The sequence below is a fragment of the Anomaloglossus baeobatrachus genome, chromosome 7 (assembly GCF_048569485.1).
Source record: "Anomaloglossus baeobatrachus isolate aAnoBae1 chromosome 7, aAnoBae1.hap1, whole genome shotgun sequence".
NCBI lineage: Eukaryota > Metazoa > Chordata > Amphibia > Anura > Aromobatidae > Anomaloglossus > Anomaloglossus baeobatrachus.
The window spans coordinates 241,967,054-241,988,973 of NC_134359.1; the positions used below are offsets into that span (position 1 = coordinate 241,967,054).

Consider the following 21,920-nt stretch of genomic DNA (forward strand, 5'->3'; position numbering starts at 1 on the left):
TTTTAGTTACATTTGTAGAGCTAAAATTAGTTTTCTACAGATGTCCGCAGTACAGGCGCCATTTTGTACAAGACTATTCTTACCTTGCTGGTTGTGAACTTGCTTCATGGTCCACACCCTGTGTTACTATGACTGCAAACAACATCCACCTGCAGAATACTGGAGGCAGCGAGAGAGGAGCATGGACTGCACGGTGCCCAGTAATGTCATCATCCCAGCAGTGGCTGCAAGGCTGTGAGTGCGGGCTGAGACAGACAGACAGACAGACACAGAGAAAGACAGAGAGAGAGGCAGACGACAGAGAGTTAGACAGACACAGAGAAAGACAGACAGCTAGAGAGGCAGAAAGAGACACATACAGTTAAAACCAAAACATTCCCTCCGCACTCTATAAAGACACATCTGCAGGTTTTCCCCTCTGCTCTCTATAAAGACACATCTGCAGGTTTTCCCCTCTGTTCTCTATAAAGACACATCTGCAGGTTTTTCCCGCCGCTCTCTATAAAGACACATCTGCAGGTTTTTCCCGCCGCTCTCTATAAAGACACATCTGCAGGTTTTTCCCCTCCGCTCTCTTTATAGACACATCTGCAGGTTTTTCCCTCCGCTCTCTATAAAGACACATCTGCAGGTGTCTCCCCTCCGCTCTCTTTATAGACACATCTGCAGGTTTTCCCCTCCGCTCTCTATAAAGACACATCTGCAGGTTTTTCCCGCCGCTCTCTATAAAGACACATCTGCAGGTTTCTCCCCTCCGCTCTCTTTATAGACACATCTGCAGGTTTTCCCCCTCCGCTCTCTATAAAGACACATCTGCAGGTTTTTCCCTCCGCTCTCTTTATAGACACATCTGCAGGTTTTTCCCTCCGCTCTCTTTATAGACACATCTGCAGGTATTCCCCTCCGCTCTCTATACTGACATATCTGCAGGTTTTTCCCGCCGCTCTCTATAAAGACACATCTGCAGGTTTTTCCCTCCGCTCTCTATAAAGACACATCTGCAGGTTTTCCCCTCTGCTCTGTATACTGACATATCTGCAGGTTTTTCCCGCTGCTCTCTATAAAAACACATCTGCAGGTTTTCCTCACTATCTGACATGAAATCAGAATAAACCTTTCCTGTTTTAGGCCAATTAGGAACCAAAATTATTTATATTTGACAAATGTCAGAATAATGAGAGAATGTTTTATGGCATTTTTATTACTTTCTGCAAAGTCAAAAGTTTCCCTCCATTTCATTAGTATTTGGTACCATTTTCCTTACACTGTATGACTTGGGTGAAATGTTTTGGTTGTGGATCCTTCCACAAGCGGCTCACAATAGTTGGTAGGAATTTGGGCCCATTCCTCCTGACAGAACTGGTGTAACTGAGCCATGTTTGTAGGTCGCCTTGCTCGCACCGGCCTTTTCATCTTTGCCCATAAATTTTCAATAGGATTGAGATCAGGGCTTTGTGATGGCCACTCCAAAACATTGACTTTGTTATCCTTAACCCCTTAAGGACGAAGCCAGTTTTGTACTTAATGCCCAGGCCATTTTTTGCAATTCTGACCAGTGTCACTTTATGAGGTCATAACTCTGGAACGCTTCAACGGATCCTGGCGATTCTGACATTGTTTTTTCGTGACATATTGTACTTCATGATAGTTATAAATTTAGAACGATATTTTTTGCTTTTATTTGTGAAAAAATCGGAAATTTGATGAAAATTTTGAAAATTTTGCAATTTTCAAACTTTTAATTTTTATGCCCTTAACCCAGAGAGTTATGTCACACAAAACAGTTAATAAATAACATTTCCCACATGTCTACTTTACATTAGCGCAATTTCTGAAACAAAATGTTTTGGGGTTAGGAAGTTAGAAGGGGTCAAAGTTCATCAGCAATTTCCCATTTTTTCAACAAAATTCACAAAACCATTTTTTTAGGGACCACATCACATTTGAAGTGACTTTGAGAGGCCTAAGTGACAGAAAATACCTAAAAGTGACACCATTCTCAAAACAGCACCCCTCAAAGTACTCAAAACCACATCCAAGAAGTTTATTAACCCTTCAGGTGCTTCACAGGAACTAAAGCAAAGTGGAATGAAAAAAAGCAAAAAATAAAATTTTACCTAAAATGTTGCTCTACCCCAAATTTGTTCACTTTTAGAAGAAATAACACAACAAAATGAACCCCAAAACTTGTTACCCACTTTCTTATGAACGCGCCGATACCCCACATGTGGTCAGAAACCTTTGTTTGGACAAATGGGAGGGCTCGGAACAGAAGGAGCAATATTTGAATTTTGGAAAGCAAATTTGGCTGAAATAGATTGCGGGCACCATGTTGCATTTACATGTCCGCCAAGGTACCTAAACAGCAGAAACCCCTTACAAGTGACACCATTTTGGAAACTAGACCCCTTAAGGCTTCTATCTAGGGGTATAGTGAGCATTTTGGATCCACAGGTACTTCACAGATTTTGATAACGTTACGTTGTCACATTGAAAATTTTCATTTTTTTCTCAAAAATGTTGCTTTAGCATCAATTTTTTCACTTTTTCAAGAGGTAATTCCAAAAATGTGACCCCAATGTTTGTTACCCACTTTTTTATGAGCGCGGTGATACCTCACTTGTGGTCTGAAACCTTTGTTTGGAGAAATGGGAGGGCTTGGAACGGAAGGAGCAATATTTGAATTTTGGAAAGGAAATTTGGCTGAAAAAGATTGCGGGCACCATGTCGCATTTGGAGGACCCCTAAGGTACGTAAACAGCAAAAAAACACCACAAGTGACCCCATATTGGAAACTAGGCCTCTCAAGGAATTTATCTTGATGTTTGGTGAGTACCCTGAACCCCCAGGTGCTTTACAGAAGTTTATAACGTTGAGCCATGAAAATAAAAAAATAAAATTTTACCACAAAATTGTTACTTCAACCAGGTAGCTTTTTTTTTCACAAGGGTAACAGGAAAAAAATCACCATGAAATTTATTGCGCAATTTCTCCTGAGTTTGTTGATATCTTGTATGTGGTGGAAATCAACTGTTTGGGCACACTACAGGGCTCAGAAGAGAAGGAGTGCAATTTGACTGCAAAATTGGCTGGAATCAATAGCGGACGCCATGTTGCATTAGGAGAACCCCTGAGGTGCCTAAGCAGTGGAGGTCCCCCACAAGTGACCCCATTCTGGAAATAAGACCCCTCAAGGCTTTAATCTAGGTGTATATTGAGCATTTTGAATCCACGAATACTTCACAGAATTTGATAAGCTTAGGTTGCCATATTGAAATTTTCATTTTTTTCACAAAAATGTTGATTTAGCGACACATTTTTCACTTTTTCAAGAGGCAACAACAAAACGTGTACCCCACAGGTTGTTATCTAATTTCTTGTGAGCGCAGGGATACCACACATGTGGCCAAAAACCTTTGTTTGGATAAATGGGAGGGCTTGGAATGGAAGGAGCACCATTTGAATTTTGGAAAAGTTGAAGTAAATTGCGCGCACCATGTCACATTAGCAGGGCCCCTTGGGCACCTATACATCAGAAACCCCCCACAAGTGACCTCATTTTGGAAACTGGACCCCTCAAGGATTTTATTCAGGAGTATAGTAAACATTTTGAATCCACAGGTACTTCACAAAACTGTTGCTGTATCAAAAAATTTCTCACTGTTAAGGGGGCTTTACACGCTGCGACATCGCTAATGCGGAGTCGTTAGGGTCACGGAATTGGTGACGCACATCCGGCCGCATTAGCGATGTTGCTGCGTGTGACACCGATGAGCGATTTTGCATCGTTGCAAAAACGTGCAAAATCGCTCATCGGTGACATGGGGGTCCATTCTCGATTATCGTTACTGCAGCAGTAACGATGTAGTTCGTCGCTCCTGCGGCAGCACACATCGCTATGCGTGACGCCGCAGGAACGAGGAAGCTCCCCTTACCTGCCTTTCATGTGACACTAAAGGATGCCTAGCCTTGTATTTAGCCCAAAAAAAAAAAAAAGAATTAAAATAAATGACGTGGGGTCCCCCCTATTTTTGATAGCCAGCTAGGGTAAAGCAGACAGCTGTAGCCTGCAAACCACAGCTGACAGCTTCATCTTGTCTGGTGATCAATTTGGAGGGCTCCCCAAGCTGTTTTTTTTTTTTAATTATTTATAAATAAATAATTAAAAAAAAAAAACAAACGTGGGGTCCCCCCAAATTAGATCACCAGCCAAGGTGAAGCTGACAGCTGGGGTCTGGTATTCTCAGGATGGGAAGAGCCACGGTTATTGGACTCTTCCCAGCCTAAAAATAGCAGGCCGCAGCCGCCCCAGAAGTGGCGCATCCATTAGATGCGCCAATTCTGGCGCTTCGCCCCAGCTCATCCCGCGCCCTGGTGCGTTGGCTAACGGGGTAATGAATGGGGTTGATACCAGGTGTGTAATGTCACCTGGCATCAAGCCCAGCAATTAGTTATGTCACGGCGTCTATCAGATACCCGACATAACTAATTGACAGTAATAAAAAAAAAATTGACAACAAAAAAAAATTTATTTGAAAAAACACTCCCCCAAACATTCCCTGATTGACCAATTTATTGAAAAGAAAAAAAAAAATCCACAATAATCCATTTGGATGTCCCACGTCGCCTCTGGACCTTCTAGAATATGGGGGACACGTTCAGGGAACGTATCCCCCATTTTCTAGGAGGGCAGACCCTCCATTTGAGGAGAGTGGGTGCAAAGAATCTGCACCCACTCTCCCTGGGTCACAGCTGCAGAGTGCGAGCAGCCAGCGTCCTGAACACAGGAAGCTGACAGTTGCGCTCTGCTCATGTGACCGGAGTCTGCAGAGAAGGAGCCGGAGGAGGGGGCCGCGGGGGATCAGAGCTGCGACAGGTATGTATGACACCGGGGGACACCGGGGAACACCAGGGGGGGGTAGGGGGGGACCCGGCGGGGCCTAGGGAGCAGGTTTCTGTCGTATGTGTTATGGCACATACGACAGAAACCATAGGAACAGTGGAAATGCGGCCGGCGCGCTGCTGTGATCGCCGGTGCGCGCGGCCATCTTGGATTTTCGGGAGGGGGTTGGGGGTCGGGGGGGGGCACTTTGGGGACACCGGGGGACCGGAGGGAACCGGGAAAAAGATTTATCTCCCATCTGGCATGTTTGATCATGCCAGATGGGAGATAAATCATTTTTTACCGGCGCGGTCATTTACTATAACTTGATGATCGGTATACGGTGTATACCGGTCATCAGGTGAGCGGGGACCGGAAAAACCGGCCCGAATCATGATCTCCAGGGTCTCAGCTACCCCCGGCAGCTGAGACCCCGGAAATTTTCTGACTCTGGGGGGCGCTAGACCCTTTTTTCCGACCGCCGTTAAAAAGCGGCGGATCGGAAAAAGTACCCTTATTTACCGCCGTTAAAAGGCGTATCGGCGGTCGTAAAGGGGTTAAGCCACTTTGTAACACGTTTGTCAGTATGCTTCGGGTCATTGTCCATTTGAAAGACCCATTTTCACCCAAGCTTTAAGTTCCTGGCTGATGTCTTGAGATGTTGCTTCAGTATTGACACATAATCTTCTTTCCTCATGATGTCATATATTTTGTGAAGTGCACCTGTCTGTCCTGCAGCAAAACAACCCCACAACATGATGCTGCTGGCCCTGTGTTTCTCAGCTGAGATGGTGTCCTTAGACTTCAAAGCTTCTCCCTTTTTCCTCAAACTGTAACAATAGCCATTATGGCCAAACAGTTCAATTTTATTTTCGTCTAGACCACAGGACATGTCTCTAAAAATTAAGGTCTTTGTTCCTGTGTGCATTTGCAAACATTGTTCTGGCTTTTTTATGTTTATTTTGGAGCAATGGCTTCTTCCTGGCAGAGTGGCCTTTCAGCCCACATTGATACAGTACTTGTTTCACTGTGGATAATGACATAATCATACCAGCTTCCGCCAGCATCTTCACAATGTCTTTTACTTTTGTCCTTGGGTTCATGTGCACATGTCTGATTTAAACACGTTCATCTCTGATACACAAAACCCGTCTCCTTCCTGAGCAGTATGATAGCTGGACATTCCCATCTCACTTGTACTTGCATATCGTTGTTTGTATAAATGAACTAGGCGCCTTCAGATATCTGAAAATTGAAATATAAGATAAAACTTCAAGACTGGGCCAAGAAATATCTTAAGACTGATTTTTCAAAGGTTTTATGGACTGATGAAATGAGAGTGACTCTTGATGGGCCAGATGGATGGGCCAGAGGGTGGATCAGTAAATGGCAGAGAGCTCCACTCAGACTCAGACGCCCGCAAGGTGGAGGTGGGGTACTGGTATGGGCTGGGATCATCAAAGATGAACTTGTGGGACCATTTCGGGTTGAGGATGGAGTGAATCTCAACCCCCAGACCTACTGCCAGTTTCTGGAAGACAACTTCTTCAAGCAGTGGTACAGGAAGAAGTCGGTATCATTCATGATAAACATGATTTTCATGCAGGACAATGCTCCATCACATGCATCCAACTACTCCACAGCATGGCTGGCCAGTAAAGGTCTAAAAGATGAAAAAATAATGACATGGCCACCTTGTTCACCTGATCTGAACCCCATAGAGAACCTGTGGTCCCTCATAAAATGTGAGATCTACGGGGAGGGAAAACAGTACACCTCTCGGAACAGTGTCTGGAGGCTGTGGTGGCTGCTGCACGCAATGTTGATCGTAAACAGATTAAGCAACTGACAGAATCTATGGATGGTCGGCTGTTGAGTGTCATCATAAAGAAAGGTGGCTATATTGGTCACTCATTTTTTGGGGGTTTTGTTTTTGCATGGCAGAAATGTTTATTTCTAAATTTTGTGCAGTTATATTGGTTTATCTGGTGAAAATAAACAAGTGAGATGGGAATATATTTGGTTTTTATTAAGTTTCCTAATAATTCTGCACAGTAATAGTTACTTGCATAAACAGATATCCTCCTAAGATAGCCAAATCTAAAAAAAACCACTCCAACTTCCAAAAATATTAAGCTTTAATATTTATGAGTCTTTTGGGTTGATTGAGGACATAGTTGTTAATCAATAATAAAAAAAATTCTCTAAAATACAACTTGCCTAATAATTCTGCACGCAGTGTATATCATTGGCATTGCATTGATATCTTAACCACTTTCCCGTCTCCTGCTGTACTGGTACGCCACCTAGCGCACTTTTTTTGGTACTACACCCCATTTTTTAAAAAAAATTCTGTTTCACAACAAAGAATATATTATTAGAATATATTATTTTATTCTTTTGTGTTTGGTTTAATTTTGTAAATTGGTTATATAGACAGAAGACGTATACACTGTGTTCCAAATTATTATGCAAAAAATATTTTTTCATATTTTCCTAAATTAACTTTCTGAATTGCAGTCATTGTTATTTTCCAGTCATCTACTATTCGAGTACAATTGAAATGTTTTTGATCAAACTGCCTATGAAAACAGTATATTTTTAAAAATAATAAACGCTCAAAATGCATGTTCCAAATTATTAAGCACAGCAGAGTTTTCAACCTTTTTATTTTTATTTTGAAAAACAAAATAGTCAATTGTGAAATTCTAAGCATTTTCAGCTTATTACAAAATGAAATCAAACCGTTTTCAAGTCAAAACTTAATTCTAGGTGATGTTACATTTGCACATAGGACCCCTTGTTTGAAAGAAGCTTCTGAACTCTCTCGTCCATTGAATTTGGCAGTTTTTGGATGGTTTGTGCTTCAATTGTTTTGCATGTGGACAGAATACCCTCCCAGAGCTGTTGCTTAGATATGAACTGCCTCCCGCCATCATAGACACTCCTTTTGATGATGCTCCAGAGATTCTCAATGGGGTTGAGGTCAGGGGAAGATGGTGGCCACACCATAAGTTTGTACTCTTTTATGCCCATAGCAGCCAGAGATGCAGATGTGTTATTTGCAGCATGAGACGGTGCATTATCATGCATGAAAATGATCTTGCTGCGGAATACACTGTTCTTCCTCCTGAACCATGGCAGGAAGTGCTGTTTTAGAAACTCCACATAGATTATGGAGTTCATCTTTACCCCTTCTGGGATCCTAAAGGGGCCGGCAATCTCTCTCCCCATGATTCCAGCCCAAAACATTACTCCACCTCCTCCTTGTTGGCACCTTAGCCGTGTTTTCATGGGGTGTCCATCAACCAGCCATGCTCCACTCCATCCATCTGGACCATCGAGCGTTGCACGGCACTCATCGGTGAACAAAACAGTTTGGAAGTCAGTCTTCATGTATCGATTGGCCCACTGGAGCCATTTCTGCTTGTGTGCAGTGGATAGAGGTGGCAACAGGATGGCTTACGCACAGCTGCAAACCTCTGAAGGACCCTGCATCTTGTTGTTCGGGGGACGTTGGAGGCACCAGCAGCTTCAAAAACTTGTCTGCTGCTATGACAAGGCATTTTAGCAGCTGCTCTTTTAACCTGACGCAATTGCCTGTTGGAAAGAGTCCTCAATTTTCCCTTATCAGCACGCACACGCGTGTACTGTGAATCAGCTACATGCTTCTTGATTGTGCGATGATCACGATGAAGTGTCTTGGCAATGTTGATTGTAGTCATGCCTTCACCTAAATACTCCACAATTGCTTCTCAGCAGACGACACATCCTTTTTCTTTCCCATTTTGGCAAAAAATGTAGGCTGCTTAATAATGTGGAACAGCCTTCTTAAGTAGTCTTGCCTTTATTTGGACACAACTTCCAAACTAATGTGCACAGGTCTCTGCAATTGCTTTCAGTGATATAAAGAGCCCTGACACACATCACCAGCAATGAGTTTACATGACACACAAAACATTTCTAACCTTATCACTCCAAAACTCTTTTTGCATAATAATTTGGAACATAGTGTAGATTTCAGTTCTTTGTGACTTTATCCGATTTTCCATTATTGTAATTAACATATTTAAAATGGAAATTATTTAATTGCAGAAAATATTATCTTGATGTAGAAAGAAAAGAAGCTGGATTTGATTTATCTATAAAGGAAAAAGACTCAAATGGAAAACAAAGATTATATCAGGTAAGTTAAGCAATACTGTAAGAATGTGTCATCTCGGTAACCTGCTTTTTTCTTTAGATTGCTGGCTTCTGTCACTCTGTTATTCCTCCTGGAAATGTATTAATACATTGACAACTTGGGGTTACCAATCACGTTGCTCACAAGTTGGGTCTCATTAGAGTCTACATGGTACAATCAGCGCTGACTGTGTCCCATTGTGTACAGATAACCCTATTATCTATGGAAAGGGTAGCACCCACTTGCAATATACATTTACATGAGGAATTACAGAGGAATTTTAGAAGACAGAGGGTATGGTTATTACTGCTTTTCCTGTTATTCTATGGGGAATGCATGGCGTTACTGAAGCCGACGCGTCAGGAGAGATGACTGTGTCTCTTCTTTCAGTTTGCAGAACAAGACCAGCGTTCTCGGAGGCGAAAGGAAAACTTTTGGGATAATAAGTTGGAAGCTTCCCTCAGATCCTACACGGGGAAATCTGGACGAAACAAGAAGGTGGAGATAAATCTGGATCACAGGCAGCAAGTGCAGAGGAGAATCAGGGAGAACATGTCGTCCTTCACCATCCCTGTATGTCACAGGCCGTGAGCTTCACATAGGGCTTATATATATATATATAACTAGAAGGTGGCCCGATACTAACGCATCGGGTATTCTAGAATTTACGTATTGTGTAGTTAATGTATGATTTTTGTTATATACAGTTAGGTCCAGAAATATTTGGACAGTGACACAAGTTTTGTTATTTTAGCTGTTTACAAAAACATGTTCAGAAATACAATTATATATATATAATATGGGCTGAAAGTGCACACTCCCAGTTGCAATATCAGAGTTTTCACATCCAAATCGGAGAAAGGGTTTAGGAATCATAGCTCTGTAATGCATAGCCTCCTCTTTTTCAAGGGACCAAAAGTAATTGGACAAGGGACTCTAAGGGCTGCAATTAACTCTGAAGCCGTCTCCCTCGTTAACCTGTAATCAATGAAGTAGTTAAAAGGTCTGGGGTTGATTACAGGTGTGTGGTTTTGCATTTGGAAGCTGTTGCTGTGACCAGACAACATGCGGTCTAAGGAACTCTCAATTGAGGTGAAGCAGAACATCCTGAGGCTGAAAAAAAAGAAAAAATCCATCAGAGAGATAGCAGACATGCTTGGAGTAGCAAAATCAACAGTCGGGTACATTCTGAGAAAAAAGGAATTGACTGGTGAGCTCGGGAACTCAAAAAGGCCTGGGCGTCCACGGATGACAACAGTGGTGGATGATCGCCGCATACTTTCTTTGGTGAAGAAGAACCCGTTCACAACATCAACTGAAGTCCAGAACACTCTCAGTGAAGTAGGTGTATCTGTCTCTAAGTCAACAGTAAAGAGAAGACTCCATGAAAGTAAATACAAAGGGTTCACATCTAGATGCAAACCATTCATCAATTCCAAAAATAGACAGGCCAGAGTTAAATTTGCTGAAAAACACCTCATGAAGCCAGCTCAGTTCTGGAAACGTATTCTATGGACAGATGAGACAAAGATCAACCTGTACCAGAATGATGGGAAGAAAAAAGTTTGGAGAAGAAAGGGAACGGCACATGATCCAAGGCACACCACATCCTCTGTAAAACATGGTGGAGGCAACGTGATGGCATGGGCATGCATGGCTTTCAATGGCACTGGGTCACTTGTGTTTATTGATGACATAACAGCAGACAAGAGTAGCCGGATGAATTCTGAAGTGTACCGGGATATACTTTCAGCCCAGATTCAGCCAAATGCCGCACAGTTGATCGGACGGCGCTTCATAGTACAGATGGACAATGACCCCAAGCATACAGCCAAAGCTACCCAGGAGTTCATGAGTGCAAAAAAGTGGAACATTCTGCAATGGCCAAGTCAATCACCAGATCTTAACCCAATTGAGCATGCATTTCACTTGCTCAAATCCAGACTTAAGACGGAAAGACCCACAAACAAGCAAGACCTGAAGGCTGCGGCTGTAAAGGCCTGGCAAAGCATTAAGAAGGAGGAAACCCAGCGTTTGGTGATGTCCATGGGTTCCAGACTTAAGGCAGTGATTGCCTCCAAAGGATTCGCAACAAAATATTGAAAATAAAAATATTTTGTTTGGGTTTGGTTTATTTGTCCAATTACTTTTGACCTCCTAAAATGTGGAGTGTTTGTAAAGAAATGTGTACAATTCCTACAATTTCTATCAGATATTTTTGTTCAAACCTTCAAATTAAACGTTACAATCTGCACTTGAATTCTGTTGTAGAGGTTTCATTTCAAATCCAATGTGGTGGCATGCAGAGCCCAACTCGCGAAAATTGTGTCACTGTCCAAATATTTCTGGACCTAACTGTATATATATATATATATATATATATATGGATGTTGTTGTGTGTAGTTGCCAGTGTTTGTGTACGGCGCTGTAAATGTTCTGGGTGTTGTCTGGGTGGGGCGGTGTGAGAGCGGTGTTGTATGTGTGTTGCGTTGTGTGTGTTTTGGGGGGAGGTATGTTTTGTGCAGTGTGTGTGTTGCGCGGAATGTGCGTATATTTATGTATGCCGCGGTGTTTGTGTGTTGGGTGTTGTGTGTGTGCGGCGTTGTCTGTGTGTGGGTGTCTGTGTAGGGCAGTGTTTGTGGTTCCCAGTGTGTGTGTGGTGTGTTGTGTGGTGCGCGTGTGGCGGGGTGTGTGTGTGTGTGTTTTGGGGGGAGGTGTGCACCAATCATCGTGCTCCATCCCCCATGCTGCGCACCCCTCATCGTGCTCCATCCCCCATGCTGCGCAGCTCCCATCGTGTTCCATCCCCCATGCTGCGCACCCCCCATCATGCTCCATCCCCAATCTCAAATATCGTTGCTGCTTTTGGATGCAGGTTGTGCATCATTCCTGCGGCAGCACACATCGCTATGTGTGACACCGCAGGAACGAGGAACAACATTGTACCTGCGGCCGCCGGCAATGAGGAAGGAAGGAGGTGGGCAGGATGTTACGGCCGCTCATCTCCGCTCCTCCGCTTCTATTGGGTGGTCACTTAGTGACATCGATGTGACGCCGCACGAACCGCCCCCTTAGAAAGGAGGCGGTTCGCCGGCCTCAGTGTAGCTCGCTGTGTGTAAAGTGGCCTTAAGTTTCTCTTGCCGTGTGTTTCGGGTCATTGATCTGCTGTAAGACTCAGCCATGACCCATATTCTATGCTCATACTGTGAGGGAAGGAGGTTTTTGGCCAGAATATTGCAGTACATGACCCCATCCATCCTCCCTTCAATAAGGTGCAGTCATCCTGTTCCCTTTGCAGAAAATCACCCCCAAAGTATAAAGTTTCCATCCCCATGCTTCATAGTTGGTATGGTGTTTTTGAGGTTGTACTCATCCTTGTTCCTCCAAACACGGCAAGTGGAGTTGATACCAAAAAGGTCTAGTTTGGTCTAATCTGACTACATGACCTTTTGCCATGCCTCCTCTGGATCATCCAGATGGTCATTGGCGAACTTTAAATTCGTCTGGACATGTGATGACGTGAGTAGGGGCACTTGCGTGCCCAGTAGGATTTTAATCTATGACAGCATAGTGTGTTACTAACGGTAAGCATTGAGACTGTGGTCCCAGCTCTCTTCAGGTCATTGACCATGTCAATACCACAAAAAGAAATAACATCCATTTTGCCGAAATGTATCTCATTGACAACCCCGGTCATCTTACAAGTGGCAAAACTCCTAATCCCATATATCCTATTAGTAACAACACTTGTAAAAGCTTTTTGGTCTAATGTACCCACAGATCTGTCATGAAACACATCTAAAAGATCCCATTATCCTCCAGTCAAACCAGGCACTTGGAGAGCTTGGAGGGTCATAGATACTATGGATTAGTTTGTCCCTGAGGGAATTTCCTTTCCCAAAGGTCACTGCCAAGAATTGAAGGACTATCTTAAAAAGATGAGAGTCAGCCATCAGAATGCCCCAATGTCTTCTAAGTACATTCATTAATTTGTTATTCTGGTTATTAAAGGTTTGAATCCGTCGGACATGACATGCATATTCCCAGCTGTTGGACCACCGATCAATGAATTATCACTAGTGATGAGTGAGCAGTACCATGCTCGGGTGCTTCAGCAGTTGGATGCTCAGATGGGCGCAACTCAAGTATTTAAGTATAATGTGAGTCAATGGGGGGATTGAAGTATTTTTCTGGGAAATCTTCCGGAAAAATGCTTGAGTTCCCCATTGACTTCCATTATACTTGGGTGCTCAAGTAACGCCCATCCGAACATCCAACTGCTCTTATCAAGTACTGAGCACCCGAACATGGTTGTGCGCTCACCCATCATGTAGACAGGTGATAACTTGTTTTAATTTGCCCAGGACAATTTTAGTTTTTAAAGGGAACCTGTCGCCAGATTTGGCGACTATAAGCTATGGCCACAACCAGTCAGCCCCTATATACAGCATTCTAAAATGCTGTATGTAAGTGCCCAGGCCATTCTGTAGAACGTAAAAAACCCCACTTATTATACTCACCTGGGGGGGTCCGGTCCGATGGGTGTTGCTGCTCTCCAGTCCTGCACCTTCTTTCTGCTGCGATCGCCATCCTCCTTCTTCACAGGCCCATGTGGATGACATGTCTATGCAATCTACACAGGCTGACATTGCAGTCCTGCGCAGGCGCACTTTGATCTGCCCTACTGAGGGCAGATCAAAGTATTGCAGTGCGCATGCACAGGCGGACATTGGCCTTTCCTCGTGCCTGCCCTCAGCAGGACAGATCAAAGTGCGCCTGCACAGGATCACAATACCAGCCTGTGTGGATGACGCGGAACGCGTCATGTACACTGGGCTGGGTAGGACGGCAGTCGCAGCAAAGAGGAGGCGCCAGACCGGGAGCAGGAACACCCATTGGACCGGCCCGCCCCTAGGTGAGTATAATAAGTGTTTTTTATGTTATACAGAGTGGCCTGGGCACTTATATACAGTATTACAGAATTCTGTATATAAGGGCTCACTAGTGGTGGTCGCAGCTTATAATCGCCAAATCTGGTGACAGGTTCCCTTTAACTATGGACTTGAGAACTAACAGGCAGGCAGCCCTAACTTCTACCCGGCACCGGTTCACAGTCGTCACGAACCTCTACTGTCGGAGACTCTGATGTGTCACACCTCTCCCGAGCTGCTCTGTCATCGAGGTGTGTCTGCTGGCGTCATGCTGATTGATTGACAGTCCGTAACCCACGGTTAAGTAGTCCGTCAACATGTTAGAGCGGAAGATAAATTGCTGCTCTGATGTTGTAATGCTAGTGGAAGCTGCAGAACCGCCATCAGAAGCGTTTGGACCTCTCTGTGCTCACAAAGATCTGCACCGGGCAGAATAGGCAGGTAGTTTTCAGGCCCATAGGAATTAAAATAAATATTTCCGGACAACCCCTTAATCCTGACAGCCCCTTTAATGTCTTTAATGACTCTTTTGCATGCTGTGTGTGACCGAATAATAGATTATTTTCTCAGGGATGCTTGGATTATTATAGATTATTGCAGATTTTCGTGGAAAAAACCTGCACCAAACAATTGACATACCAATTGTTTCTGAATTTTTTCCCAGCGTTTTTCCTATCTCAATGCTTTAAAAAAACACATGGAAAAAAATGCATATTTTAGCCGCACTGTTTTTCTTGCCAAGAGATGCAGTTTCATGTGCAGAAAAAAATCTGCAATGTGGGCACAAACACTAAGGGGTACTTTGCACGCTGCGACATAGCTACTGCGATATCGTCAGGGTCAAATCGAAAGTGACGCACATCTGGCGCCGGTAACGACATTGCAACGTGTAAAGCCTAGATGCGCCGATAAACAATCGCAAAAGCGTCGAAAATCGGTGATCTGTGTAGCGTCGGTCATTTTCATAATGTCGCACCAATAGGAGATACGATGTTGTTCCTCGTTCCTGCGGCAGCACACATCGCTGTGTGTGAAGCCGCAGGAGCGAGGAACATCTGCCTCCACCGCCAATGCGGAAGGAAGGAGGTGGGCGGGATGTTTACGTCCCGCTCATCTCCGCCCCTCCGCTTCTATTGGCTGCCTGCTGTGTGACGTCGCTGTGACGTCGCACGACCCGCCCCCTTAGGAAGGAGGCGGGTCGCCGGCCACAGCGACGTCGCAGAGCAGGTAAGTCCATGTGAAGCTGCCGTAGCGATAATGTTCGCTACGGCAGCTATCACAAGATATCACATGTGCGACGGGGGCGGGGACTATCGCGCTCGGCATTGCTAGCCGATGCTAGTGATGTCGCAACGTGCAAAGTACCCCTAAGAGTTTATGTAGGTGGAATCTGCTGACAGATTGGAAAATCTCTTTAGATTTTGTTTCCGTTACATTTTTACAATATATGTTTATGATCTATTTTCACAGGAGCGGTTTACTACAAATTATGTTTTCCTGAGAGGCATAAACTGGAAAGACAGGTAGATAAAACTCCTTCTAGATAAATTGTCTTCATATCAAGATTAAAATGTAATGGTGCAATACAGGAAAAATCATTTTTAAAAAACTTATCAGGATTTTTTTGGCACATGAATACATTTTGTATGGTCAGGCACTTTGTACAATGGGTAATGAGTAGTGATGAGTGGGCACTACTATGCTCGAGTACTCGGTATTTGTAACAAGCACTTGGATGCTCATATGGGGGTGATTCGAGCACCTGAGTATAATGAAAGTCAAAGGGAGACTCAAACATTTTTCAGCAAGGTTACCCCATTGACTTTCATTATACTCGCATGCTCAAGTTGTACCCATCCAAGCATCCAACTGCTCGTTACTATTACCGACCACCCAAGCATGGTAGTGCTCGCTCATCACTAGTTACAAGTACCAAGCACTTGAGCATGGTAGTGCTCACTCATCACTAGTTACGAGTACTAAGCATGGTAGTGCTCACTCATCAATAGTTACAAGTACCAAGCACCTGAGCATGGTAGTGCTCGCTCATCACTAGTTACGAGTATTGAGCACCCGAGCATGGTAGTGCCCGCTCATCACTAGTTATGAGTACCAAGCACCCGAGCATGGTAGTACTCACTCATTACTAGTTAAGAGTATTGAGCACCCAAGCATGGTAGTGCCCGCTCATCACTAGTTACAAGTACTGAGCACCCGAGCATGGTAGTGCTCACTCATCACTAGAAATGAGCCACTATTAAAGGTGTAGTCCAGCCTTGTGATATTGATGACTTACACTATAGGTCATCATTTTGAGATTGGTGAGTAAGAGCTGCACTTTTTGGAAGTAACCAATACACAGAGTATGGAGTAGTTTACATCCCACCAGAGCAGAAAACAGCTGATAGGTGGCGGTGCCGGATGTTGGACCCCACTCATCTAATATTCATGGCTTATCATTTGTATAGAAATGGAGGCCCGAATAGTGGCAGTGACAGGATAATGAAGAATTCAAGTATAGTTTTGGACAAGTTACCTTTGTAAAATTTTATTTCATCTCTATGTAACACCTTTACTCCTGCTGATGGTGTTGATAAACACCTCAAATTCTGCTCATTTGGAGGAAAAAATTAGAAATCGGATAGTCCCATGTAACCCCATTCCCATGTTAGGCTTACGAGACCCCCATATACATTAGATTGGTGCAGATCTCTCAGGAATCATAAGGTTATGCCGGCGTCACACGGTACAATCTATCGTGCGATCGCACGAGCGATCATACCCGCCCCCGTCGTTTGTGCGTCACGGGCAAATCGCTGCCAGTGTTGCACAAAGTCGTTAAACCGCCGTCACACGCACTTACCTGCTGAGCGACCTCGCTGTGAGCGGCGAACATCCTCTTCCTGAAGGGGGAGTGACGTTCGGCGTCACAGCGAGGTCACACGGTGGCCGGCCAATAGAAGCGGAGGGGCGGAGATGAGTGGGACGTAACATCCTGCCCACCTCCTTCCTTCCGCATAGCCAGCGGGTGCCGCGGGACGCAGGTAAGCTGTGTTCATCGTTCCAGGGATGTCACACGGAGCGATGTGTGCTACCCCGGGTACGATGAACAACCAGCTGAAAGAAAAATAAACAATTTTTTAAAAATGAGCGACGAGTGACAGATAAACGATTTGTACATGATTTGCAAACGTTTTGCGTCGCTTGTAGGTGTCACACGGAACGACGTCGCAAACGACGCCGGATGTGCGTCACAAAAACCGTGACCTTCGACGATGCATCGTACGATAGATCGTCTCGTGTGACGCCCGCATTAGTGGTGACATCAGAGAGTAGCTGTTCATATATAGATAATGTCTGCTGATCTCTTTTTGACAGTGGAATATTATGGGATATCACATGGTCTTCCGGTCGCTCAGGATCCAGCAGTTCAGCCTACAGAATAGACTGGATCCGTAACTTAGGGCTCATTAATCACATATGGCAGGTGAGGTTAGGCGGGAGTCATCTTCTGAATGTTAGATTCAGTATCGCTGTTTTCTTCTGAAAGTGTCAGGTATTGCTGGATGTAGCTGAAGAAAACAAAATCTGTGTTCATTTTCTAGTGACGGGACGGTCCATTCTTCAGGCATCGGCCGAAGCTCCAGACAAGCCGTATCGCACGGAGAAGTCAAAAGGCTCATATCTTCTGCTGCAAACTTAATTGTGGCCACTGTAAGGAACAAATAGTTTCTCAGATATGGGCTAGTTGAGAAAACATGTCATTTTAGATACCACATTAGGGAAATAATTGAGCTGGAGTTCCTATTTTGGACCTTTATCTATTAGCCAATGCCGAGAGTGATCACAAAGAAGGTCCCTGGCGCTGGAGGATTCAACATCCTTGTGTTTCATGGACAATCCATTGATTTTATGGAAGTGTCTTTTTCTTCTGTGATGGTTCTTCACTAAAACTGGTCATTAGCTTTTGGATATCCACACAGATTACAGCTGATCTCTGGGTATCTCCACCACATAGCATCCAAAAAGACTTTGGCCTGAAATCAGGAGTCACCGTACACGATCTGCGTACCATGGGCACCACCACTATTAGATTTTCCAGGAGATAGCTGCTGGCACAGAGGGGGCAATCTGTGGTCTGTTCATAGAGGGTAGACGATACAATCAGTTTTGTGGGAAACTAAATTTACATTCTTCATTTCACTTAATCAGTGGGTCATCTTTAGGAGATGTTGGTGGCTACACCATTCCCGATAAAGATCTGTATTTTAATACATGCAGGGGGCACCTTCTTATTACTGCAGAATGCCCTATTAGTGCTATGTACAAAGTTGTCTGGTGGAATAACCCACCTAAAGGTTTTCCACATTATTAAACCTTTATGTGCTTAGGTAAGAAAACAAAAAGCCTATATTGACATCCATCTGGAGGGGACTGATTGGCTGCAGTGGTCACAATATGGAGGGGTGAGAAGAGTCACCCTAGACCCATTAAAATTACCTGGTTTAGTAGTGTAGAATTACTTTAAGAATCCCTGAATTGCATTACCCTAGGTAATATCATAGAACTGATTTTTATTTTTTTATTTATTTTTTATTATTTTAGACTTCAGAACATGATTCTCGCCATCTTCACCAACAGAAAAGTAAGTATTCTGGAGGAAACAGTCATCAGATATAAAATGCTGAAAATTACAAGGCGTCATTATCAAGACTGGCATGTCATACTAAAGTCTACAAAAATGCAAAATGCCAAAATTAACGTTTTTACTAAATATGGGGAGCAGTTTTACACGGTTCTAAAATGAGATCTACACCTACGATGAGCAGGTGCAGATTTAAGCCAAAATTTGCAACAATTTGGAGTATCTGTCTGAAGGCTGTTGGCAGTCTCGTTTTGTTGGTGCTCCACTCAACTTTTTCAACTTTTGGCATATTCTTTTGGCAAGTCTTTAAACGTGGATATGAAATTTGTGACCTTTTGTGACCCCAAACTCAGGGGCGGACATACCAGTGGTGCAACCCCAAAAGGTAAGTAACCCCATTTCCACCTCCAAAGCAGATGGCATTCTGATGTATTTTTGGACTGCAAAGTGCCCCTATACTGATTTTCACAGGGACCCTTCATCTGTATCCGCCAGTGCCCAAACTGTTTGTAAACTGATAAATGTGACCCAATGTATCCCTCTTCTTAATAGGAGAAACACCTTTGAAATCTGGTGGGAGGCAATCACTTAACTCCGTATGTGTGAATATCCCCACTGCTTGTGAGGAGCCTTCTCCCAATACAAAGACATCATGTCTGGATGAAGACGGTCAAATTGTGAAGGGTCTAACAGTACGTTACTGCGGTCTGTATACAACTCCACAGTATCAATTTAACAGCCGCCAATATGATGTCTGTCACACGCTACAATCCTGCGCTGTCTGCGTAGCATGGACGGAGATTGCATGAGTTCCAAAATAAAGGTCTGTTTCCATGCCCACCCCCGAGAAACACCACCACTTTTGTCCAAGTTTGCGGTTGCTATTATAGCGCAACCCTATTTCATTGAATAAGAAGGAAATAAAAAAACAGACTCTTAATTTTTCATACAACCCCTTTTTAATTGTGAAAATACATGAGCGGACCCATGGAACTTTGGGTTCAGCGGGTTCTGCCGGACTTTTGAAAAAGTTTGGTTCAGGACCCGAACTTGATCTAAACCCCCAGTGGGCAGGATTTTTCCTTTATTTATTTTTTGGGTGCACGCTACATCAGATAACTCTGTTGTTACCCCCAGTGCGAGCCGTTCACTGGAAACGTCTCGTATCGGGCTGAGCACCGGAATGTACCCGAGCACAGCTATGCTCACGTGAGTGATCAGCATACGTAAAGAGTCCCCTCTCTCGAACTCGAAGTCTATGTTCGGTATGAACAGCGACCCTCTGATTCACTCATCTGTAATTGTGAATCGAGAGAGCGAGAGAAAAATTAAAAAAAAAAACTAATCCAGATCGTGCAACCGGAATCCCGCGTCCGGGTCGGACCCGGATCTACCGCTGAAACCGTGCGGATCCGGATTTTTCAAGTCCGGGTCCGCTCAACACTATAAATGAACCAAAAATGTATCAGTATCTTCATATTATGGAATTTCATAATCTGTAATATACCCATGTTTTCCTACAGTACCAAAATATGGAGTCCAAAATCCATGAGTGTTTTTAGTTTATTTTATATTTTAGTAAATTATTAAAATGAGCATATTTTACTAATTAAAAGTGTAAAAATTAAGACTCAGGTGTAGCAAAAAAAAGTGGACCAAATTCTTTATGCACAATATGGGGAAGGGGTCTGTGCAGGTCAATTCAATAAATATCACACATGTAAGATACAATATAAACCTAATTGAAGCCACTAATGAGGCATACCTTCACATAATAATATCTTGCTCACCCATCGTTCTTTGTGCTGGGGCCAAGTACCTACCAGCCCCTATGCACAATGTAAACAGGGGGTCGATACAAATCAATACAGCAGATATCACATATGTGAGAAAGCAGCATAAACCATCAGGCCATCAGTGATCAAATAATAGAGCATAGTATGAAACATTCATTCAGATAGTAGAATTCTGCTCACCCAATGGTCCCGGTGATAGGACCAAGTGACCAAAGGCCCCGGTTGGTACTTGGCTCCATCACAGGGAGCAAAGTGTGAGCAATATATTATTACTTCACTGTCTCTCTCCCAGTCTCTGTCTGTCTGTCTGTCTCTCTCACTGTGTCTGTCTCTTTCCCCGGTCTGACTCTCTGTCTCTTTCCCTATCTGCCTCTGTCTGTCTTTGTGTGTTTGTGGCTTTTTTTTCCCTATCTGTCTCTTTCCCTGTGTGCCTCTTTCTCTGTCTGTGCCTGTGTGTCTGTCTCAGTCTGTTTCTGTCTGTGTCTGTCTCTCCTCCGACATCATATTACCTCACACATAAGCTTCTTATACTATGAATGTCCTTTGTTCCTATAGCAACCAATTACAGCTCTTATTAATAGCCTGTAGCTCGCAGCTCCATTCACTTTAATGGAGGCAGGTTTTTTGGAGAGTAACTGTAAAGCGCGAGGTTAAATTTTCTTGTCAAAACATGATCTATGACGTTCCCTGAGTCACATGAGGCATCTGTACAAAATTTTGTGCTTGCAAATGCGACAGTGCGGATTCCTTTAGCGGACATACACACACATACATACATACACTCAGCTTTATATATTAGACTAGCTGTAGTACTCGGGCGTTGCCCGGGATAGTAACTGTCTCTCTCCCAGTCTCTGTGTGTCTGTCTGTCTCTTTCCCTGTCTGTCTCTGTGTGTCTGTCTGTCTGTCTCTCTGTGTCCGTCTGACACTTTCCCCGTCTGACTCTTTCCCCAGTCTGTCTCTATCTCTTTTTCCCCATCTGTCTCTCTCCCAGTCTGTCTCTGTCTCTTTCCAGGTCTGTCTCGTTCCAGGTCTGCCTGTCTGTCTCTTTCCCTGTGCGTCTTTCTGTCTGTCTTTTTGTGTCTGTCTGGCTTTTTTTTCCCCTATCTGTCTCTGCCTCTTTCCCTGCGTCCCTCTTTCTCTGTTTGTCTGTCTCTCAGTCTGTGTCTGTCTCTCCACCGACATCATATTACCTCACATATAAGCTTCTTATACTATGAATGTCCTTTGTTCCTATAGCAACCAATCACAGCTGCTATTAATAGCCTGTAGTTCCAGGCTCCATTCACTTTAATGGAGGCAGGTTTTTTGGAGAGTAACTGTAAAGCGCAGGGTTAAATTTTCTTGTCAAAACATAGTTTATGACGTTTCCTGAGTCACATGAGGCGTCTGTGCAAAATTTTGTGATTGTAAATGCGACAGTGCGGATTCCTTTAGTGGACATACATACACACACACACACACACACACACACACACACACA

General features: G+C 43.8%; 1 protein-coding gene across 1 annotated transcript; it reads left to right on the plus strand.

The window, feature by feature from the left end:
• The first annotated feature begins 26 nt into the window (after positions 1-26).
• Positions 27-20,203, plus strand: LOC142246675 (uncharacterized). Its single transcript, XM_075319740.1, has 9 exons — positions 27-234; positions 8,978-9,068; positions 9,456-9,638; positions 15,467-15,519; positions 18,602-18,641; positions 18,945-19,026; positions 19,194-19,333; positions 19,779-19,850; positions 20,165-20,203. The coding sequence occupies exons 1-9, from the start codon at positions 107-109 to the stop codon at positions 20,201-20,203; spliced, it is 828 nt and encodes a 275-aa protein (XP_075175855.1). The 5' UTR covers positions 27-106.
• The last annotated feature ends 1,717 nt before the right edge of the window (positions 20,204-21,920 follow it).

Coding starts and splice junctions, on each gene's coding strand:
- LOC142246675 (XM_075319740.1), top strand. CDS start 107: ATGGTCCACACCCTGTGTTACTATGACTGCAAACAACATCCACCTGCA. Junction 9,639..15,466: donor TGTCGTCCTTCACCATCCCT/GTATGTCACAGG, acceptor CTATTTTCACAG/GAGCGGTTTACTACAAATTA. Junction 19,027..19,193: donor CAGTGGTGCAACCCCAAAAG/GTAAGTAACCCC, acceptor TCTTCTTAATAG/GAGAAACACCTTTGAAATCT.